Source organism: Alligator sinensis, unplaced genomic scaffold, assembly GCF_000455745.1.
Source record: "Alligator sinensis unplaced genomic scaffold, ASM45574v1 scaffold366_1, whole genome shotgun sequence".
In the NCBI taxonomy this organism is placed as follows: Eukaryota; Metazoa; Chordata; order Crocodylia; family Alligatoridae; genus Alligator; species Alligator sinensis.
Window position 1 is genome coordinate 1,925,640 of NW_005841851.1, and position 15,901 is coordinate 1,941,540.

A 15,901-nucleotide genomic window follows, 5' to 3' on the forward strand; every position below is an offset into this window, starting at 1 on the left:
CGGGGTACGCGGAGCTGCCGATGTCGGGAGAGGCGCGGGGTGTCTCGGGGCAACAGCCGCAAAAGGGGGCGCGGTTCATGGGATCGTAGGTGTTTGGGTCGGGAGGGGCCAGCCCGACCTCTGCCTGGGCAGCGACACCCCCTCGCCCCCGCCAGGTGCCTGTCTAGCCGCCTCTTAAAGGCCCCGAGGGGGGCACCACGTCGTGGCCTGCATCCCGCATCCCGCATCCCTCCCTCGAGCAGGGGCTGGGTTCCTCCAGGGGAGGCAGCAGCAACGTCTTCCTCCGCCACCTGCGTGAGGAGAGAGGCTGGAGGCAGCGCCTTGGGCGCCCACTCGGTATTTCCCTTTCTGTCCCTGAGTTCCTCCAGGGATCCCTAGCGCGTGGGGCTGGCAGGGGGTGAGTAGAAAGGGTAGAAGAGGACCAGTCTCTCTGGTGCCACCGTTTTTGCAGAGCGGGCCAGGGTCTCTGGTGCCCTGCCGTAGCTGGTCTCCGTGCTCGTTACAGAAAGAAAATCGAGGCCTGGTGACGGAGGGTACGTCTGAGCCCGAGACGCTGGTGTCGGTGGCACCCAGCCCCAGTGCGGCGCGGGCGGCGCTCTGCTCGCCCGCGAAGCCCACTGTGCGGGGCAGGGAGGGCAGAGGGGCGTCGCGGCCCAGGACAAGCATCCAGAGAGCGGCAGCGGCAGAGGGGGACTCACTCGGGGCAGAAAGAAGTTGCACGCCGGCAGCTGTCGGCACCAGATGTGCCAGGGGTGCCTCCAGAGCAGCTGGAGACAGCAGAAGCCCAGAAGGAGAGTCCCTGCTTCCGGGACAGAGAGAGAGCAGCGAGCGGTTCGTCACCCTGCGCAGCCCTCAGGAGAAAGGCAGGGTGGGGACCAAGCTGGAGCCAGTGCTGAACCAGACACAAGCAGAGGAGAATGGCGAGCATCCGGTGCTTGTTAGGGAGCCCAGGCGCCCTAAGTCCATCCTGCTGATGCCTCAGTGTAGAGAGGCCAAGGTAAAACCTAAGCCACCTGCTGAGTTGAGCAGCACAGACTTGGGGAGAGGTGGAGCACAGGCCTGGCTGCCTGTAGTTCAACAGGCAGTGCAAAACCAACCAAGGAGTCTTAGGCCCAGGCCATGACCTCTCCACACTTTCCCTGTCCTATTGCAGCCCTCTTGGCTACCATCCCCCTGGTCGGGTGCATGGCAGCACAGTCAACTGGCTCTTCCTTGAGCAGTGACACGCAGTCGGGGCAACCTGGTCTAATGGTGTCAGCGCAGAACTGCAAGTTGGGAACCTTTGCATTCTAATGGCACCTCTGACATTAACTTGCTACGTAGCCTCAGGCAAGTCACATAACTGCTACCTCCATCTTACACATGGAGGAACAGGCACAGAGCAGCACATGAATAAGTCAGTGGAGCCCAGATCTCTTAGCTCTTGCCATTGGACCACAGCTGCCCCATTTATACAGCTGGCAAATAAGGCTCAAACACCCCAGGTCAGAGAAGCACAATGTTCCGGTTTTATTAGAGGTCTGTGGTGAGCTTAATTTTTTTTTCCACTCAGAAGGAAGCAGGGCACGTGACGTTTCAGGACAACCTTGAGGAATACACCATCCCTGAAGAGAGCTGGTCAGTGCGGCCTCTCCTGGGCTATGACTGGATTGCAGGTGAGTACAAAGCCCATGGCACACCTGTTTTATTGTCAGCCTGATTGGGCTCTTTATAACCTATGGCGAAATGCAGGCTTAGAGTGCAATTAGTGCAGTGACTTTGGGGCAGGGGCAGAGAAAGCTCTGGTGATGCACATACTGGTCCCCAGCACTGCCAAAATCTCTGGGGGCTGGCAGCTAATCTCAGCATTGTAGCTTATCCAGCCAGCGGCTTTTCCAGAAGGGCAGTGCAGAGTCTGTGTGGCTGCTGGCAGGGTGCAGTGAAGCCACGATAGGCAAAAACCTGCAGATGATGCATGAACCAAATTAGGAAGTTGGGTAATTTCTGGGCTTGCTGTCTCGGGTGAAGTCTCTGGCTGTTCTACGTCAGTGGCGAGGCAAGGCAAGGCGCTGTGCCACCTGGATCACCTTCCTCTTTGGGCACTCAGGGCCTGCTTCTCTGTCCACTTTGCATGAGGTTTATTTGATCACCTGCCTGCCCCCATCTAGTCCAACTGTGGATTGTTCTTCTCTCCTTGGTTTTCCAGGGCTGCTGGAGACAGATTCTTCAGTGTCGGAGAAGTCTGAGCAGTACTTTGCTGAGCTCAAGGAGTTCCGGCTGGTGAACAAGGAAGCATGTGTATATGAGCAATGCCTCGAGTAAGTCTGGGAACAGAGTGGCAGTGAACAATGGAGAGAGTGTCTGGTACCTCCTCTCTGGAGCAGGAGACAAGGTGGCTGGCTGGGAGGTATTAATCCATACATCCCTGAGAGAGAGGGCAGATGAAACCCTGGTGGGCTTAGAAAACAACCCCATTAGGTGCTGTTGGTTGGAAGTCTTGTGGCTTTATCCAACCCATCTGCAGATTGTGGAGTGCAGACTCCCTCTCTGGAGGTATTGTGGACAGGGACCAATATAGCACTTTTTATGTGCACAGCCCAGAAAGCTAGGATGTCTGGAAGTGATTGCAGTGGACTTCAGAGCTGTTTCACAGAAGTCCTTATCAGCAAACACATTCCTCTGCCCACAGCTGGATGTTTGTTTTGAGAAAAGCTCTTGTTTCTTGGTTTGCATATAAAATAAATAAATTGTTCACTAAATCCATACCAGATTCTCCCATGTTTGAAGTGATGACTAGACCACACAGTGCCTCCCAGTGCTATTGCAATCCCAGCTCTCTGGGACCCACTTCTCTTGACTGATTCTTTGCTTGTTTAGGCCAGAGTCCCTGGATTACTTGGCTCCTGAACAAGACGTGGACTTGGTTCCCACTTCCCATCAATGTAAGCTGAGATGCATCTCCTCACCCTGTGTGTATGAACAGGCAGCTGTGGGCTCAGCTATCTTCCTGGGAGAGCCCCAGGCCTCTTAGACAAGGCACAGGAACAGTTCACAGTCTAACCACAACATCTACTCTGCAGCTGCAGCTTTCTACTCCTGAGAGACTTGGGTCCTTTATTCATTTGCCTTCAGGCAGACTCTCTCCATGTCCCCAAAGTTTCCCATAACTGACCTGCCTTGTGGTGTCTGAAATTGAGGAAGCTGCATTTAATCTTTATGGCGCTGGGGAAAGTACTTGGAAGGGTGATATTACCATATAAGAGGTGCTTTGGGAACCCAGGTGGGTTGGTCTCAGTGGGCGGGTGCTGGGTTTGAGAACACACTGGAAGCTACACACGCAGCCAAGTTCCCTTCTCTGCATGGCAGGTATCTACTGCTACCGGCTGAACAAGCGCCTCTTTCCTGTCCCTGTGGACTCGGCATCTGCCTGCCCCATATGTAAGACCCCAAGAGCCCAACGGCCCCCAGAGACGCTGGAGGAACCTGCCTTCATCAGGTGTGTACAGGTGGGCTGCAACACATGTCACTGGAAAATATCCAGGGAGGAAAAATGAGAGGAAAGTTGTGGGGAGGGGCCCCTTTAAGATGCCTCTTTTGTGGCTCCACTGTCGGGGGAGAGAGCTTGATTTTTTGGAGCAGAGGCACAATGAGCCTTATCTTGAGCAGGACACACTCCCCCTGAAGACAGCGGCAAATGCAGTCTGACCTCAGGGCTGATCTGCAGTTTCTGGGTTTCCATGGCAGTCTCTCTACACCTTAATCAAGGCCTGTTGACTTTGGTGGGCTCTCGGTCAGGCTCAAAGCCTCTGAGGGTGGTAGGAAGATCACAGGGGGTTCACATCCCTCGGCTCAGATCTCTCCTGGGGAGGGCAGGCTGTAACTGGTTCTGGTTGGTTGCAGGGTCAGCATTCCCAGGGCCACCCTCCTGCCAGCCCACAAATACAAAATCCACCGCAGGAAGAGCTTTGAGGCAGCAGACAACCTGGCTTTACCCTCGGTAAGTCCTTCCACCTGCCCCTTTGACCACTGCTCTAGTGGCTTTACCACTATTAGGTAGGTTGTCAACAGCTGCACACAAGGAACATAAGATGCCAAGAGCCTTAGCATCATATGGCATTTTATTGCCGGGACCTCCACAGACAGCAGAGCCAAATACCCCCACCCTGTTGGGAAGCTTGATCTTCAGCCCCTGTCTCTGTGACAGACAGGAAAAGCCAAGTTTCCTTGCCCACTTGGCTCTGGCCTGGCTGGAATGCAAGGTAGCTTCTGAAGCCAATGTCTGCAAATGCTTTACACTGAAGTAAAGGGAAGAACTTATGGAGCATGGTATGACAACCGTCCTGCAGGCAGAGAGGGCAAAGACTAAGTGAGGTGGAACAGAGGAAGTTCCCTAAGCTGCAGCTAACGAGCTTTAAGGACACAAAGGGTCCGTTTTGTGGATTAAATGCAGTGAGGGCCAAATGCACAGCTGCAGCAAATGGGGGCAGGCAGGCAAGTGGGGTTTAGTATGGCCTGCCACCCCAGAGCAAAGAAAGCAAGTATTGAAGTAATATTGAAAGGGATATAGTGACTCAGCCATTTAGAGCATCCCAGGGGGACAGACAGATGGACACCTGCCCTTTCAGTGGCTTACCTCCTGAGGGTCTTGGAGTGTTTTGTATCCTCCTCTCTGAGGGAGGGGGAGTATTACGGCAAGTTATGCCTGGGGAAATTGAGGCAGAGTAGTATAGTGAACTGGTCGTGATCACCCAGTGAGTTGGTGTCAGAGCTAGGATCAGAAGCCCTGCCTCCCAAGTCTCCATGCAATGCTGTACCCAGCAAGCAATGCTCAGGGTAGCGTGATTGAATATACAGGAGAGTTGCTGTGAAGAGATGGACAGGAGCCAAAATGGAGCCTGAGCGAGCTGAGCCTATAGGGATGAGGTCAGAGAGGTACCATGTTCACCCAGGGCAGGAAGCAAGCAGAGAAATGGATTTGGGGATGACTGGAAACCAGCAAAGGGGGCTTGGGGCTGAGCAAGAGGATAGTTCGGCCTCATGGAGTGTGATGACAAGTCTGGCCGCAAGCTATGAGGCCTTGGAGATCTTCTCGTTGTTCTTGCTTCAGCCATGTAAGGTTCCTAAAATGAATAAGTACAAGGTTCCTGCCCCTCCCCACCACCTGTTGGGAAAGGTGGTGTTTGGAAAGACCAGGTTGTGGTGCACAAAGGGGGCTCTCACCCAGGCCTCTCTTCTCTCCCCACAGCACTGCCTTGTTGGCTGGGAAAATGTCATCCCCTTTGGCAGCCCCACAATGAGCAGTTTGGACCTGCGGACTTCACTGGAAGAGAAGCCCACTGACCCATTCCCGTCTGGTAAGGACTAGCTACAAACTCGTGTAGAAGACTGCTGAGCAAGAGGCCCAGAGCACACTAGGTGCTGTTTTCTTCTTTCCTCCATACTAAGCATGAATTGGGGAAGCATTGGGGTTGAGTGAACCCTACATCCTTCAGGGAAACAATGCTGGATTACAGCAGTGCAGTGTGAAAGTAAAGTGGTCAGTGGCACTGGGAGAGCACTGATCCACAAGCCTATGGAAAGGCTCTTTGACAAGTTGGGGAGTGTTTCTTTCACTTTGTTTAATTAATCAGTTCTCTTTGGATTCTAGAACTTGGCATCCAGAGTGTCAGGAGGAACTAAGACAGACCATCTGCTGCATCTGTCCCGCTCAGCCTTTTTCAAATTTAACAGTGCTTCTCAGCAGAGGGATCAAGACAAACCACTCTACGGCACAGTTTCTAATTAAAATACTACAGTCTCGATCATGTAAGCTGCTGACCCAGTTAGTCTTGGGACACCTAGGATAATGAGAGGGGGTGGAAAGGATTGGGTTTGCCTACAAAGGAATCTTTAGAGAAATGGATTTCAAGTGTCCGTTACTGGCAAAGGCACTCACAAAAGGCATGCAGTGGAATTGAGAGCCACAATTATGGCAGGAGTTGTCTTGAGTTGGCCTGGCTCAAAGACTGCATGTGTGCGCTTCCCCATGCAGTGGTGTGGAATGAGTGTATGTGGTCAGTCACAGTCATTCCTTCTCTTAAGAGGCATCTGTTAAGTTTAAGAAAACAAGATGACTGGTCCTGTTTCCATATTAGATCAGCCATAGGGTGTGCTAAAATAGGCACGTACCAAGAGTTTAAGAGTTTTTCTCTTAAAAGCCAATCAAGATTTTAATACAGACTCTTTGCACTCTAGGACAAGGAGTTGGACTTTGGCCTGTACAGCACAATGGGAGCTATACAAAGAAGTCCCTGCTTTCGGGGATTTTGAAACCTCATTGTTGCATTAAATAAGTAACCTGATGAAATAAAAAAAAATCCAGTTTTCTTTTGCTCCATTATCTTTGGATGGAGAACGGTGATGGGCCATATTTAATCTGGACCTGAAACAAGCAGAAACCCACCTTTTATGTTTCATCAAGCCACAAGATGATTGGCAGTGTCCTAAAGTTGTGTTTACCTCTGCTTTATAAAGCTGGAAGGACGGCATCTTGACAACTGACTCATGGTTGTTGTTTGTTTGGGGTGTTTTTTTAATTGCATCAGGATGAAGACATTGAAGCTTGTGTGAGGTGTATTAGGTGGCAGGATTTATTCTCCTTTCTGAAAATAAGAGTAGTAGTTTTATATTTTTTTTGCCTAAAGCCTGGACAATGGATCCCTCTTCTGGGGGTTCAGTAATGTAGACCAACCTTCTCGGCTAATAGGTGGATTCAGAAACCTTGGACTCAAGATATCCCTGAGATCTTAACAGCATTGACTGCTTTGGGCTTATACCAGGTATAAATTTGACCCCTTGTCTATCATTGTTACTGAACTTCTTTAGGCACTGGTACAACTTGACTTTTTAAAACAAAGCTTAATCAATTAAAAGTTTAATTTTACAAGGTTATAAATGGAAGTATTTTAATAAGTCAAAGGGTTTTTTGATGGGAGTTAGAGGGTTTTTTGTTTTATGTTTTTTAATTTAAACTTTCCTCTGTTGTTGGAAGCTAGGACATGGTTACACTGAGCTGCTACCTGAAAAATGGAAAGTGAAAAGGACTGCAACTGGTCAGTCTCATTTTCTTGACTTTAATGGCTTGCAGGAAAAAAAGCCAGCAATTATGGTGCAGAGCTTATGGAGTTTGCAAAATTCTCCTCATTTTTTGAAGCTGAGAAAATTCAAATATGAGAGAGAGAGAGAGAATTAGTCAAATTAACAACAAAAGCAGCAATAATGTTTTGTCATAGCAGTTTAACAAGGCAGGACTCCAGACAGCCTTTCTGCCATCACTAGTGTCGCCTCTGGGCCTTCAAGCCATAAACCCCTTCACAGTTTCCCCTTGGAATAATGCATGCTTTTTAGACCATCCTGCCCCAGCCACATAGGCTATCCCTGTTTACACCTGACAATCTGGAGCACTGGAAAGTTAGGTGCCTTATTGGAGGCCATGCAGCGAATCAATGATGGAAGCAGCATTTTGGCCCAGGTGTTCTGACTCTCAGGACTGCACACGTTCCTCTGCACTAGACTGTCTTTATGTACACATAGACCCTGGGAGACCAAAACTTCCCTGGGGTACAGTTCTCTTGAAGTTTCTCCTGCTGTGTGTCAGCCAGTGAGTAAACTGAAAGAAATGAGGGGCGTTCTTCACTGGAAGCCATGGAAGGGGAATCTAATTTCCAGTTCACACTCAGCCTCTTCCCAGGCCTGAAAACAGCCAGGTCTTGCTTGAGTCTTTCCTGTCTGAGTGCAGTGGGGCTTGGGCCCAATGATCTCAACATCTGTGAATGAAAACCAGTTGGCACCCAAAGTTACATGTGTTCCATGGAATAAGAGCTGTTAAATAGTCTTTGGAGCAGTTGCTATGGGAACACGTAAACATCCCCTATTAAGAGTCTATCCATTCCAGGTGGGCTATGGGCATCGAGGATTCAGTGGTGCAACCGAAGCCTTTGTCCCATTCCCACCCAGTAACGAGAAGGAATTTGATCATGCTGCTCTTTCTGAGCTCAGAGCTTTGTCTGCTGGGGAGCGCTAGGGGCGCCAGTGTACGGTGGACTGTAGGTAATTGCTGTTTATGTGCATTGTCTAGGAGCTCTTCTTGGTTCTAGGTCTGCACGACACCTAAAATTGGGTCCCTCCCCCAACAGAGCTTATGATTTTGGCCAAACCCAAGCAGAAGATATTTTGTTCTCTCTTTAGCATCTACTGTACATACTTGATTCTAAGACTAGGTATTTTCCTCCGTTTCTCTCCGCCCCTGTCTTAGAATCACATACAAGGACATTGGGGAGGCAGGTGGCTGCTGTGGTTGGACTCCAGCCCCTATCCATGGTCAAGGCAATAGCTGCAGCTGCTGCCTGCCACCCCCCTATCCCCCCACCTCTGCACCGTGACCTATCCCCCCTGTAGCCTCCTCTCCCCATCTCTCAGCCCTACACAGTCTGCTCCCTCACCTGCTCCTCTCCTTTCCCTTCTTACCTTTACTCTGTGCCGCAGGCTCCATGAACTCTGCAGCCTGGGGCATTGAGCACAGCCCCAGCCCAACCCCATGGCAGTGGTGCACAGCCCACAGGGTTGCCACAGAAGATGGGCTGGGGCCCATGCTCAGGGCCCCCGGATAGAACTGGGATGGATCCTGCCTGCATGGAGCGGAGGCTGGGAGGGAAGTGGGGGGGGGGACCTGAAGCTGGGAGGGGGCAGAGGTGGCAGGGGGATAGGCACAAGCAGGAGACAAGCTGCTTGACCTGACACTACCTGCCCCCTCACTGTCTGCCTCTGCAGTGGTGGGAGGGATGAATTAAAGACAGCCCTCCAATAATTAGAGTCTATCCACAGAATTTTTTTAACAATTTTTTTACATTTTCCATGGATAGAATCTAATTATTTGGGAGAATCATCTTGGATTTAAGTAAATATGGTAGTTAATCGACTGGTGGCCTGGATGGCTCATTGATTAATAACTGACTTTGAAGACCTGGCATCTAAATCTCTGGCTTGAACTTTTCCCATGTTGGCCATGACCAAAAGATATTGCTATCAATGGTTATTGGGTGACCTGCAGGAAGTGATTCCTGGGTCTCGGACCAGATTGCACAAGGTGAGCGATCATCTCACTGAGACCACCAAGCTGGAACTTTGTGTTGGCTGCCTCTGCAGATAGGCCAAAAGGCTGAGTGGCCTGGAGAGTGAATTTTCCTTATACCCATAAAGGTCACATTGGTCCAGATGTGGGATGGCACAGACTGGGAAGGTGTCAAAGAAAGGTTTGCTGCCTATTTTGGGGACAGAAGCAATCCTCCAAAGATTTCAATGGGTATGTTCCTCCCTTTCCCATCTCATTGGCTTTTAGTGCAAGCAGTACCAGTCAGCATGCCAGAACCAATTTGCTAACTTGTGTGGTGCCAGGTAGCTTTTGATTCCCTCGCCTGGCTCTGAATTCTTAGGAATGACAGCTTATCTGAGCAAAAGCTTGGTCTTGTCCTCATCGAAGTCAGCAAGAGCTTTGCCATTGATTCCAGCAGACACCAGCCAAGTGTAGTGTGCGGCTGCCCCCTGAAAGTCTGTCTTCCATAGCCTGTCATCACTGCCACCTTCTTCATTTGACTCTCCACAGGGGATCAGCTCTTCCACTGGAACAGCTGGCAGCCCTGGGTCTGTATGTGCGAGCAATACAAACAGGCGCGAATCCGGTACTTTGTGGTTTGGGCTGAAAACATCACAGTGAAACCAAAGGCCAGTGAGTTCTGGCAGGAGAAGCCCTGCTCCTTGCAAGACTGCAGCATGTGCAAGCCAGAAGAGTGCCCCAGTGGCCCCAGGATATCCGACTTCCTGCCCCAATTGGAGCATCTCTCAGTCTCAGGGTTCAGCAATACCGACTCCCCACCTCTGGGCACCCCTGACTTCAAATCCTATGACAGTCTCCCTGTGGTGGATGATATTGGTGAGGAGTAACGGCCTGGAGGTGACAGTGCAAAACTTTCTAGTGTCTGTTCTGCAACAGCAGGTCTGAAACATGACAAGGACTCTGATGGATTGGGAAAAGGGCTGTCAGAGCCAGTGCTGTATGGAGATGGAGTAAAAGGGAAATGTGGCACCTGGAACAATAGCTCAAAACAGAGGAGAAAATCTGGATGTTTGACCATTGATTGAGTGAGGACAAGACAGCGGGGGGGGCAACAAAACCAGCTGGATTTCAATAAAAACAAATGATGATCGCAGCCATCTCTGGAGCAGTCACTTTTCCTTCTGCCTCCTCGTGTGGCTGCCACACTTGAAGGAGAACCTGCAGATCCAATTCAGTTCTGGTGGGGTTTTGTTGTGTTGCTGGGGTTTTTTTGGAGGGTAGGGGGTTAAGGAAAATTTGTCATGTCCCAAGTCAAATAAGCCAAATCCATTCCAAATCCATGAGTTGTTCAAGAACCATATGTGGCCCTCCTACCGGGAAGCATCCTCCACCCCTGCCTGGGGCTTCAGATGCTTCCAAATTCTTTGGCAGGCAGCCTATGTGCAGGCCCAAGCCCAGAGGCTTCGGGTTTGGATGCCCCCAAGTTTCACTTGCCCTCAGCCGTACGGCTGCAGGAGCAAGCTAAGGAGGAGTCTTCCATTTCCGTAAAGTCAGGGTGTAGCTGCGATCCTCCCACTGGACGCTGGCCAGTGGGAAGCTAACTATGAGGCTCTCGTAGGGAGTCCTGTCCACAAGCAGACAAGGGTGCAACCCTCCACAACACAGTGCCATTTTAATTGTATTGCCTTGGTTAGGGTACTTCCTCTGCCAACATTGTGGTCATAGTATTTCCCCTGCCAGGTTCAGGTCTGGTGTAAGTCAGTGGAGTTGCTCCTCTATACCAGGCCTGAATTTGGCACTGCCTGCCTGGATCCTGATCAGTCTTGTCCTGCCCTCAGGCTCCAGTGGCACCAGAGCAGAGATGCAGCCCGTTCCCAGTATATTTTGGCCCTCTGGGATTGGGGTTGCAACCCAGTCCGAGTGCTGGGCAGTAGGCCTGCGTGAAGCGGCTAGTATTTGCTTTGGATTCAGACGATTCGGGGGACAGTGATTCGATTTGGTGATTTGAATCACTGTCCAGAATCGATTTGGCCGAATCTGATTCAGAGATTCGACTCTCCAAATCAGCCACACAAGGCCCATCCCCTGCCTGCTCTCCCAGCCCTGCCAATGGCTGCCCCCCCGCCCAGCTCCTGGCACTTGTTTAAAAAAAAAAAAAAACCCCAACTCAGCCAGTACTGCCGGGCGGGGGGCCATCCTTGCTGCCCCCCTCTGCCCCAAGCTGCATGGAGGACTCTGCCACCAAATCGGGCCGAATCTCCTCCGAATCGAATCGCGACCTGAAGCTTCGCACAGCCCTACTGGGCAGCCCCCAGCGTTGTCTTCCTGAGGCATTTTCTCCCTTAGATCTCCACCCAAGCCCGATGCTCTTCCCTCACTCTGACCAGCAGGGCAGGGCCCCCAGATTCTTCTCCTTTCTTCACTAGGTTGGGGCCAAAACAGTGACCCCCGGGCCCTTGGCCCTGGGAGGTTCCTCTCTCCCTGCTGCTCGCCTAGCACAGACTGCCAGGGCTAGGGCCTATCTCCTCCCCCTTGTGGAGTGGACTGGGCCCAGCCATGTGCCTCATCCCCCTGCACTCTCTTTTCCAAGTACAAAAAAGTACTTCTTTATTCAGCATTGGCCCAGGCTCTGACCTCACATACTCTAGCAGTAATTCGGGAGTCACTCCAGCTGCAGAGACTCAGTTCACAGCTATGTAATGGCAGTCATAATCCCATGTAATGGAGTGGGATAACTAGTTTTGTGTAAGATGACAACTCTTCCGGCTTACTGGCAATGGTTTGCAGTAACTGGCCAAATTGTATTGGTATAAATGGGCATAGCTCCATTGACTTCTACAGCGCCATGCTGGTTTGCACTTTTTTCATAGATTGTAAGGCCAGAAGGGACCTTGCAAGATCATCAGGTCCAGCCCCCTGCACCAAGCAGGACAGAGAACTGGGGGCCAGGTGAGCCCAGCAAGGTGACTGTCCAGTCTCCTCTTGAAGATTTCCAGGGTAGGTGATTGCACCACCTCTGGAGGGACCTTATTCCACTGTCTGGACACCCTGACTGTGAAAAGGTTTTCCTAATGTTGAGCCTGAGTTGATCTTCCAGGAGTTGGTGGCCATTACTTCTGGTTTTCCCCTCGGGTGCCCTGGTGAACAGTTGCTCACCAAGCCCTTGATGTATTCTCGTAATGTAGCAGTAAGCTGCTACCAGGTCCCTTCTCAGCCTTTTTTTCCTCAGGCTGAAGAGTCCCAGGCCCCTCAGCCTTTCCTCATATGGAAGACTCTGATCATACGGGTGGCTTTTCTTTGGACTCTCAAGCTTGTCCATGCCCTTGGTAAAGTGCGGTGCCCGCTACTGGATGCGGTACTCCAGCTGTGGTCTCACCAGTGCTGAGTCGAGCAGAAGAATCACCTCCTTGGTTATGCTGGAGATGCATCGATTGATGCCTGCCAGAGTATTATTTGCCCTACTGGCTACAGCATCGCATTGCCGGCTCATATTCATACTGTGATCTATTGTTACCCCCAGGTCCCTTTCATTTGTGGTGCTAGTCAGTTTGGTGCTGCCTAGCCCGTAGGTGTGTTGGGGGTTGCTCGTCCCCAGGTGCAACACTTTACATTTCTCGACGTTGAACTTCATCAGATTCCAATCCGCCCAATTTGCCAGCCTGTCTAGGTCCACCTATAACTGTAGCCTATCTTCAAGCATGATCATACTCCCCCCATAACTCGGTGTCATCCACAACCTTGGCCAGTGAGCTCTTCACCCCCACATCCAAATTGTTAATAAAGATTTTGAAAAGTACTGGACCAAGCACCGACTTGCAACTACTCTGGCTCGATGTGGAATGTGATGCAGTTTGCTGAAGGCTTTGGCAGCTATTCTGCAATTTTGGTCCTGGTTTAGTCCTCAGATGACCAGTCCTGCTCCCCTGCCTTGCTTGACTGAAGCAGCACTGGCTTCCATGGATTAGGGCACTGGGCTCTCTCCCCTGCACCTGCCCTCAGCAGCAGAGAGTTTTACAGAATTTCTTGGTCATTGATTCCTATAACTCTGCTCCTGTGCGCCCTACCACTGAGTCTTCTCCTTTTTTTGTTATCTCCAGTTGCTTGAGTGCATGTGGGGATTTTCCCTGCATTATCAACAGCCCCAGCCTCAAAAAGAGATTTTCTTTCTTTTGAACCCTATGGCTCCTATCCACCTGTTCTTTGCCATCTGCTCCAGCTGACTTTATTCAGGCAGTAGAGAGGTGTCCTTGCTGACATTCACATTAAAGCCCTGGCCCTTTGATTTGCTTCCACATCTGGATTGGTTTACAGGGCAGACAGACATGACTGATCTGCTCTGTGCATGTTGCTTTTCTGGAGCGTGGTGTGTGGATTAGCATTGGGAATGATTGTGTGGGGATTTGCATTATCTATTTAGCAATGCCTTCAGGTCATTGCTAAGCAAGCGTGTGTGTTCCCAGCCTGAGCCTAACCAGTGAGCAGTGCTCTGTGGCAGTAGGTGTTTTCTATTTTGAAAAGCTTTGTGGCGGTGACTTCCTATCAAATGTGTTGAGTTTACACATAGAAAAATCATTTCTATGCCTGCCTCCTCTGCAAATTTCACCTTCTCTTTCTGGCCTTGGGTTATATAGGCTTTGCAGTCAGAACTTAGTTAAGGTTGGTGGCACATGAGTCAAAAGAGAATCCTTGTTTTTCCCTAGCTGGGCTGGCTTTCCACGGCAGAAAGTTAAGCCTTCATTTTTTTTAATCAGGAGAGCTGCATCTGAACATGTACAGAGGCTTGATTTCAGCTGACTGTAATCACACTTCAAGGAATGCATCACTCCAGCTCTGCTTGTGGCCTGTAACTGAAGTGAATAAGTGCTCCCCTTTCATCTGTCTCACAATCACTCCACTGAGGTTACTGAGGCTGTGAGTACAGGGATGTGGCCACTGATCACATACAAGATGCAGGAGTTCATACAAACTAGATTCAAACAACAGTGATATATATGGTTAGTGAGACACTATTGCAGAGGGTAATTGTGCTTCCTGAGAACCAGGGTTAGACTCTTTGGTGGGGGGGTTTAGTAATTGGATATCCGGACAAATTTCAATGGAATGTCTCATGTTTTCTGCATGTTGCAAAGGTCAAGTAAGGCAATGCATGACTTGGTGAACACTAATAATGACTGTTTTTTAAATAATGGTTGTTAGTCATTATTTACCAATAATAGATCGTGGTGGCTCAGTTATTAAGAAATAGCATGTGGGGAGATCCTCATGATATCCTGGATCTCAGTAAGCCCATGTGTTGTCTAAGAAACTCAGTTCTTCTTTCAGCAGACACGTTTGCTGTCTGCTAAGCAGGGCTTGGGAGGTGAAGATTGTTAGTTAGTGTTGTTTCTGGAGCCAGATACAGGGGAGCAGAGCAAATACCCCTAGGGGTTCTTCTCTGTGTCTGGGTTCAAACTTCAGTGCCCTCCAGAAAGAAAACAACATATCAGTCCCTTGAATCACAGAGGACTGCAGCAGGCAGGGCTGCCCTTTCAGGAGCCCTGTTCCACCCTAGTTTTTGGCTCCCTTGCCCATTATCTTGTTCCTAGGTGCCTGCGACAGCATGTCCATCCTTGCCCACTTGCTATTCCTGGAACCAAGCATAAAGGGTGGAGACATCACCGCAGCATGCAGGGGCTAAGGCAGTAGAAACCAATTAACACAGCTTTGTGCTTAAGGGCATCATCATCTGCCTGAAGGGCTGGTTTGGGAGGGGAGAGGTCCAAAATTCAGCACTTGCCCAGTGTTTAGTTTTCCTTTCAGGCTATATAGAATGAATGTTAGCACCTGTGCCACAGCAGTGGTAGCACCAGCATAGCACAAGGGGGAGTGCTGATGTCTTGGGGGAGAAGGTGGGGGCAGGGTGGCACTTGATTTACAGCCCAAAGTTTGCACATTTGAGGCCACAGCTGAAGAGCTCATGTTGTGGCCCTATCAGATTCCAACAAAGCTGTGAATTCTGCTAAATACGTTGTCACATAAGGACATGAAAAATGAAAGGAACGGTGGTGAAGGTCTGTGGTTTGCTTTCCTCTGTGAACCATGCTTGCATGCAAGTCATCTCATCCCCCCCCAGCATATACTTTGAAGGAAAAGTGCAGCGCGGGGAAGGAGGCCAGGCTGGGTGGTGTCTGCAGAGAGCAGGTGTTCCAGAGCTGAATGTCCCTTGGTAGCAGCAATAGGCACTGTCACTGCTCGTGCTCACCCTGCCTTTGCTTGCAGCCTCCTGGACTGTTACAAGATCTTTTCCGAGCTGTTTCAGAAGTAGGTGTTTCTCTTTCCCCACCGCTCGTGAATGAGTGTGCAGTGCTGAGCCGGTAAATAGCATGTTGGGGAATAACTACTCTCACCACATTGATCTACCACCCCTGGATATTCAGGTCTCCACCGCTCACCCCCTTCAGGAGCTGCTTGTGGAATAATTTGCAGACTGATTTGGGAGACTGCTCTCGGCCCTCAAGACACTATGTTCTCAATGCCACACCACTGACATTTGCTTTCAGATTTGCTGGACTCTGCCAGCACAAGCGAACCCCCTCTCTGTTGGAGCCCTCCTTTTCACCAGGCTGCTAGCTGCTTCTGGGGGCTACCTCCCTCAGACATCTAGGGGCTTGATTCTCTGCTAGAGCGGGCTATTAGCAGAATTATTCTTGATTTCTACTAGCAGGAGAGAAAGGAGAACCAGACCCTAGATCATTAATTCTTAATCAGAGTGCCATGAGACCCTCTTAAGGGTGCCACATGATGCTTGGTGTGCAAACACCTACACATGATTTACAAAATAAACTCCAAGAT

General features: G+C 50.4%; 1 protein-coding gene across 1 annotated transcript; it reads left to right on the forward strand.

Annotated features, from left to right (window-relative positions):
• Positions 1–3: 3 nt before the first annotated feature.
• On the forward strand, positions 4–5,748 carry MIIP (migration and invasion inhibitory protein; the record flags this gene model as incomplete). The annotated part of the gene is made up of 9 exons (XM_025212290.1): positions 4–336; positions 506–997; positions 1,553–1,655; positions 2,186–2,297; positions 2,857–2,921; positions 3,346–3,475; positions 3,880–3,976; positions 5,225–5,333; positions 5,627–5,748. Coding segments are annotated over 9 exons (1,473 nt in total), but the record flags the coding sequence as incomplete, so codon positions are not given.
• Positions 5,749–15,901: the final 10,153 nt, after the last annotated feature.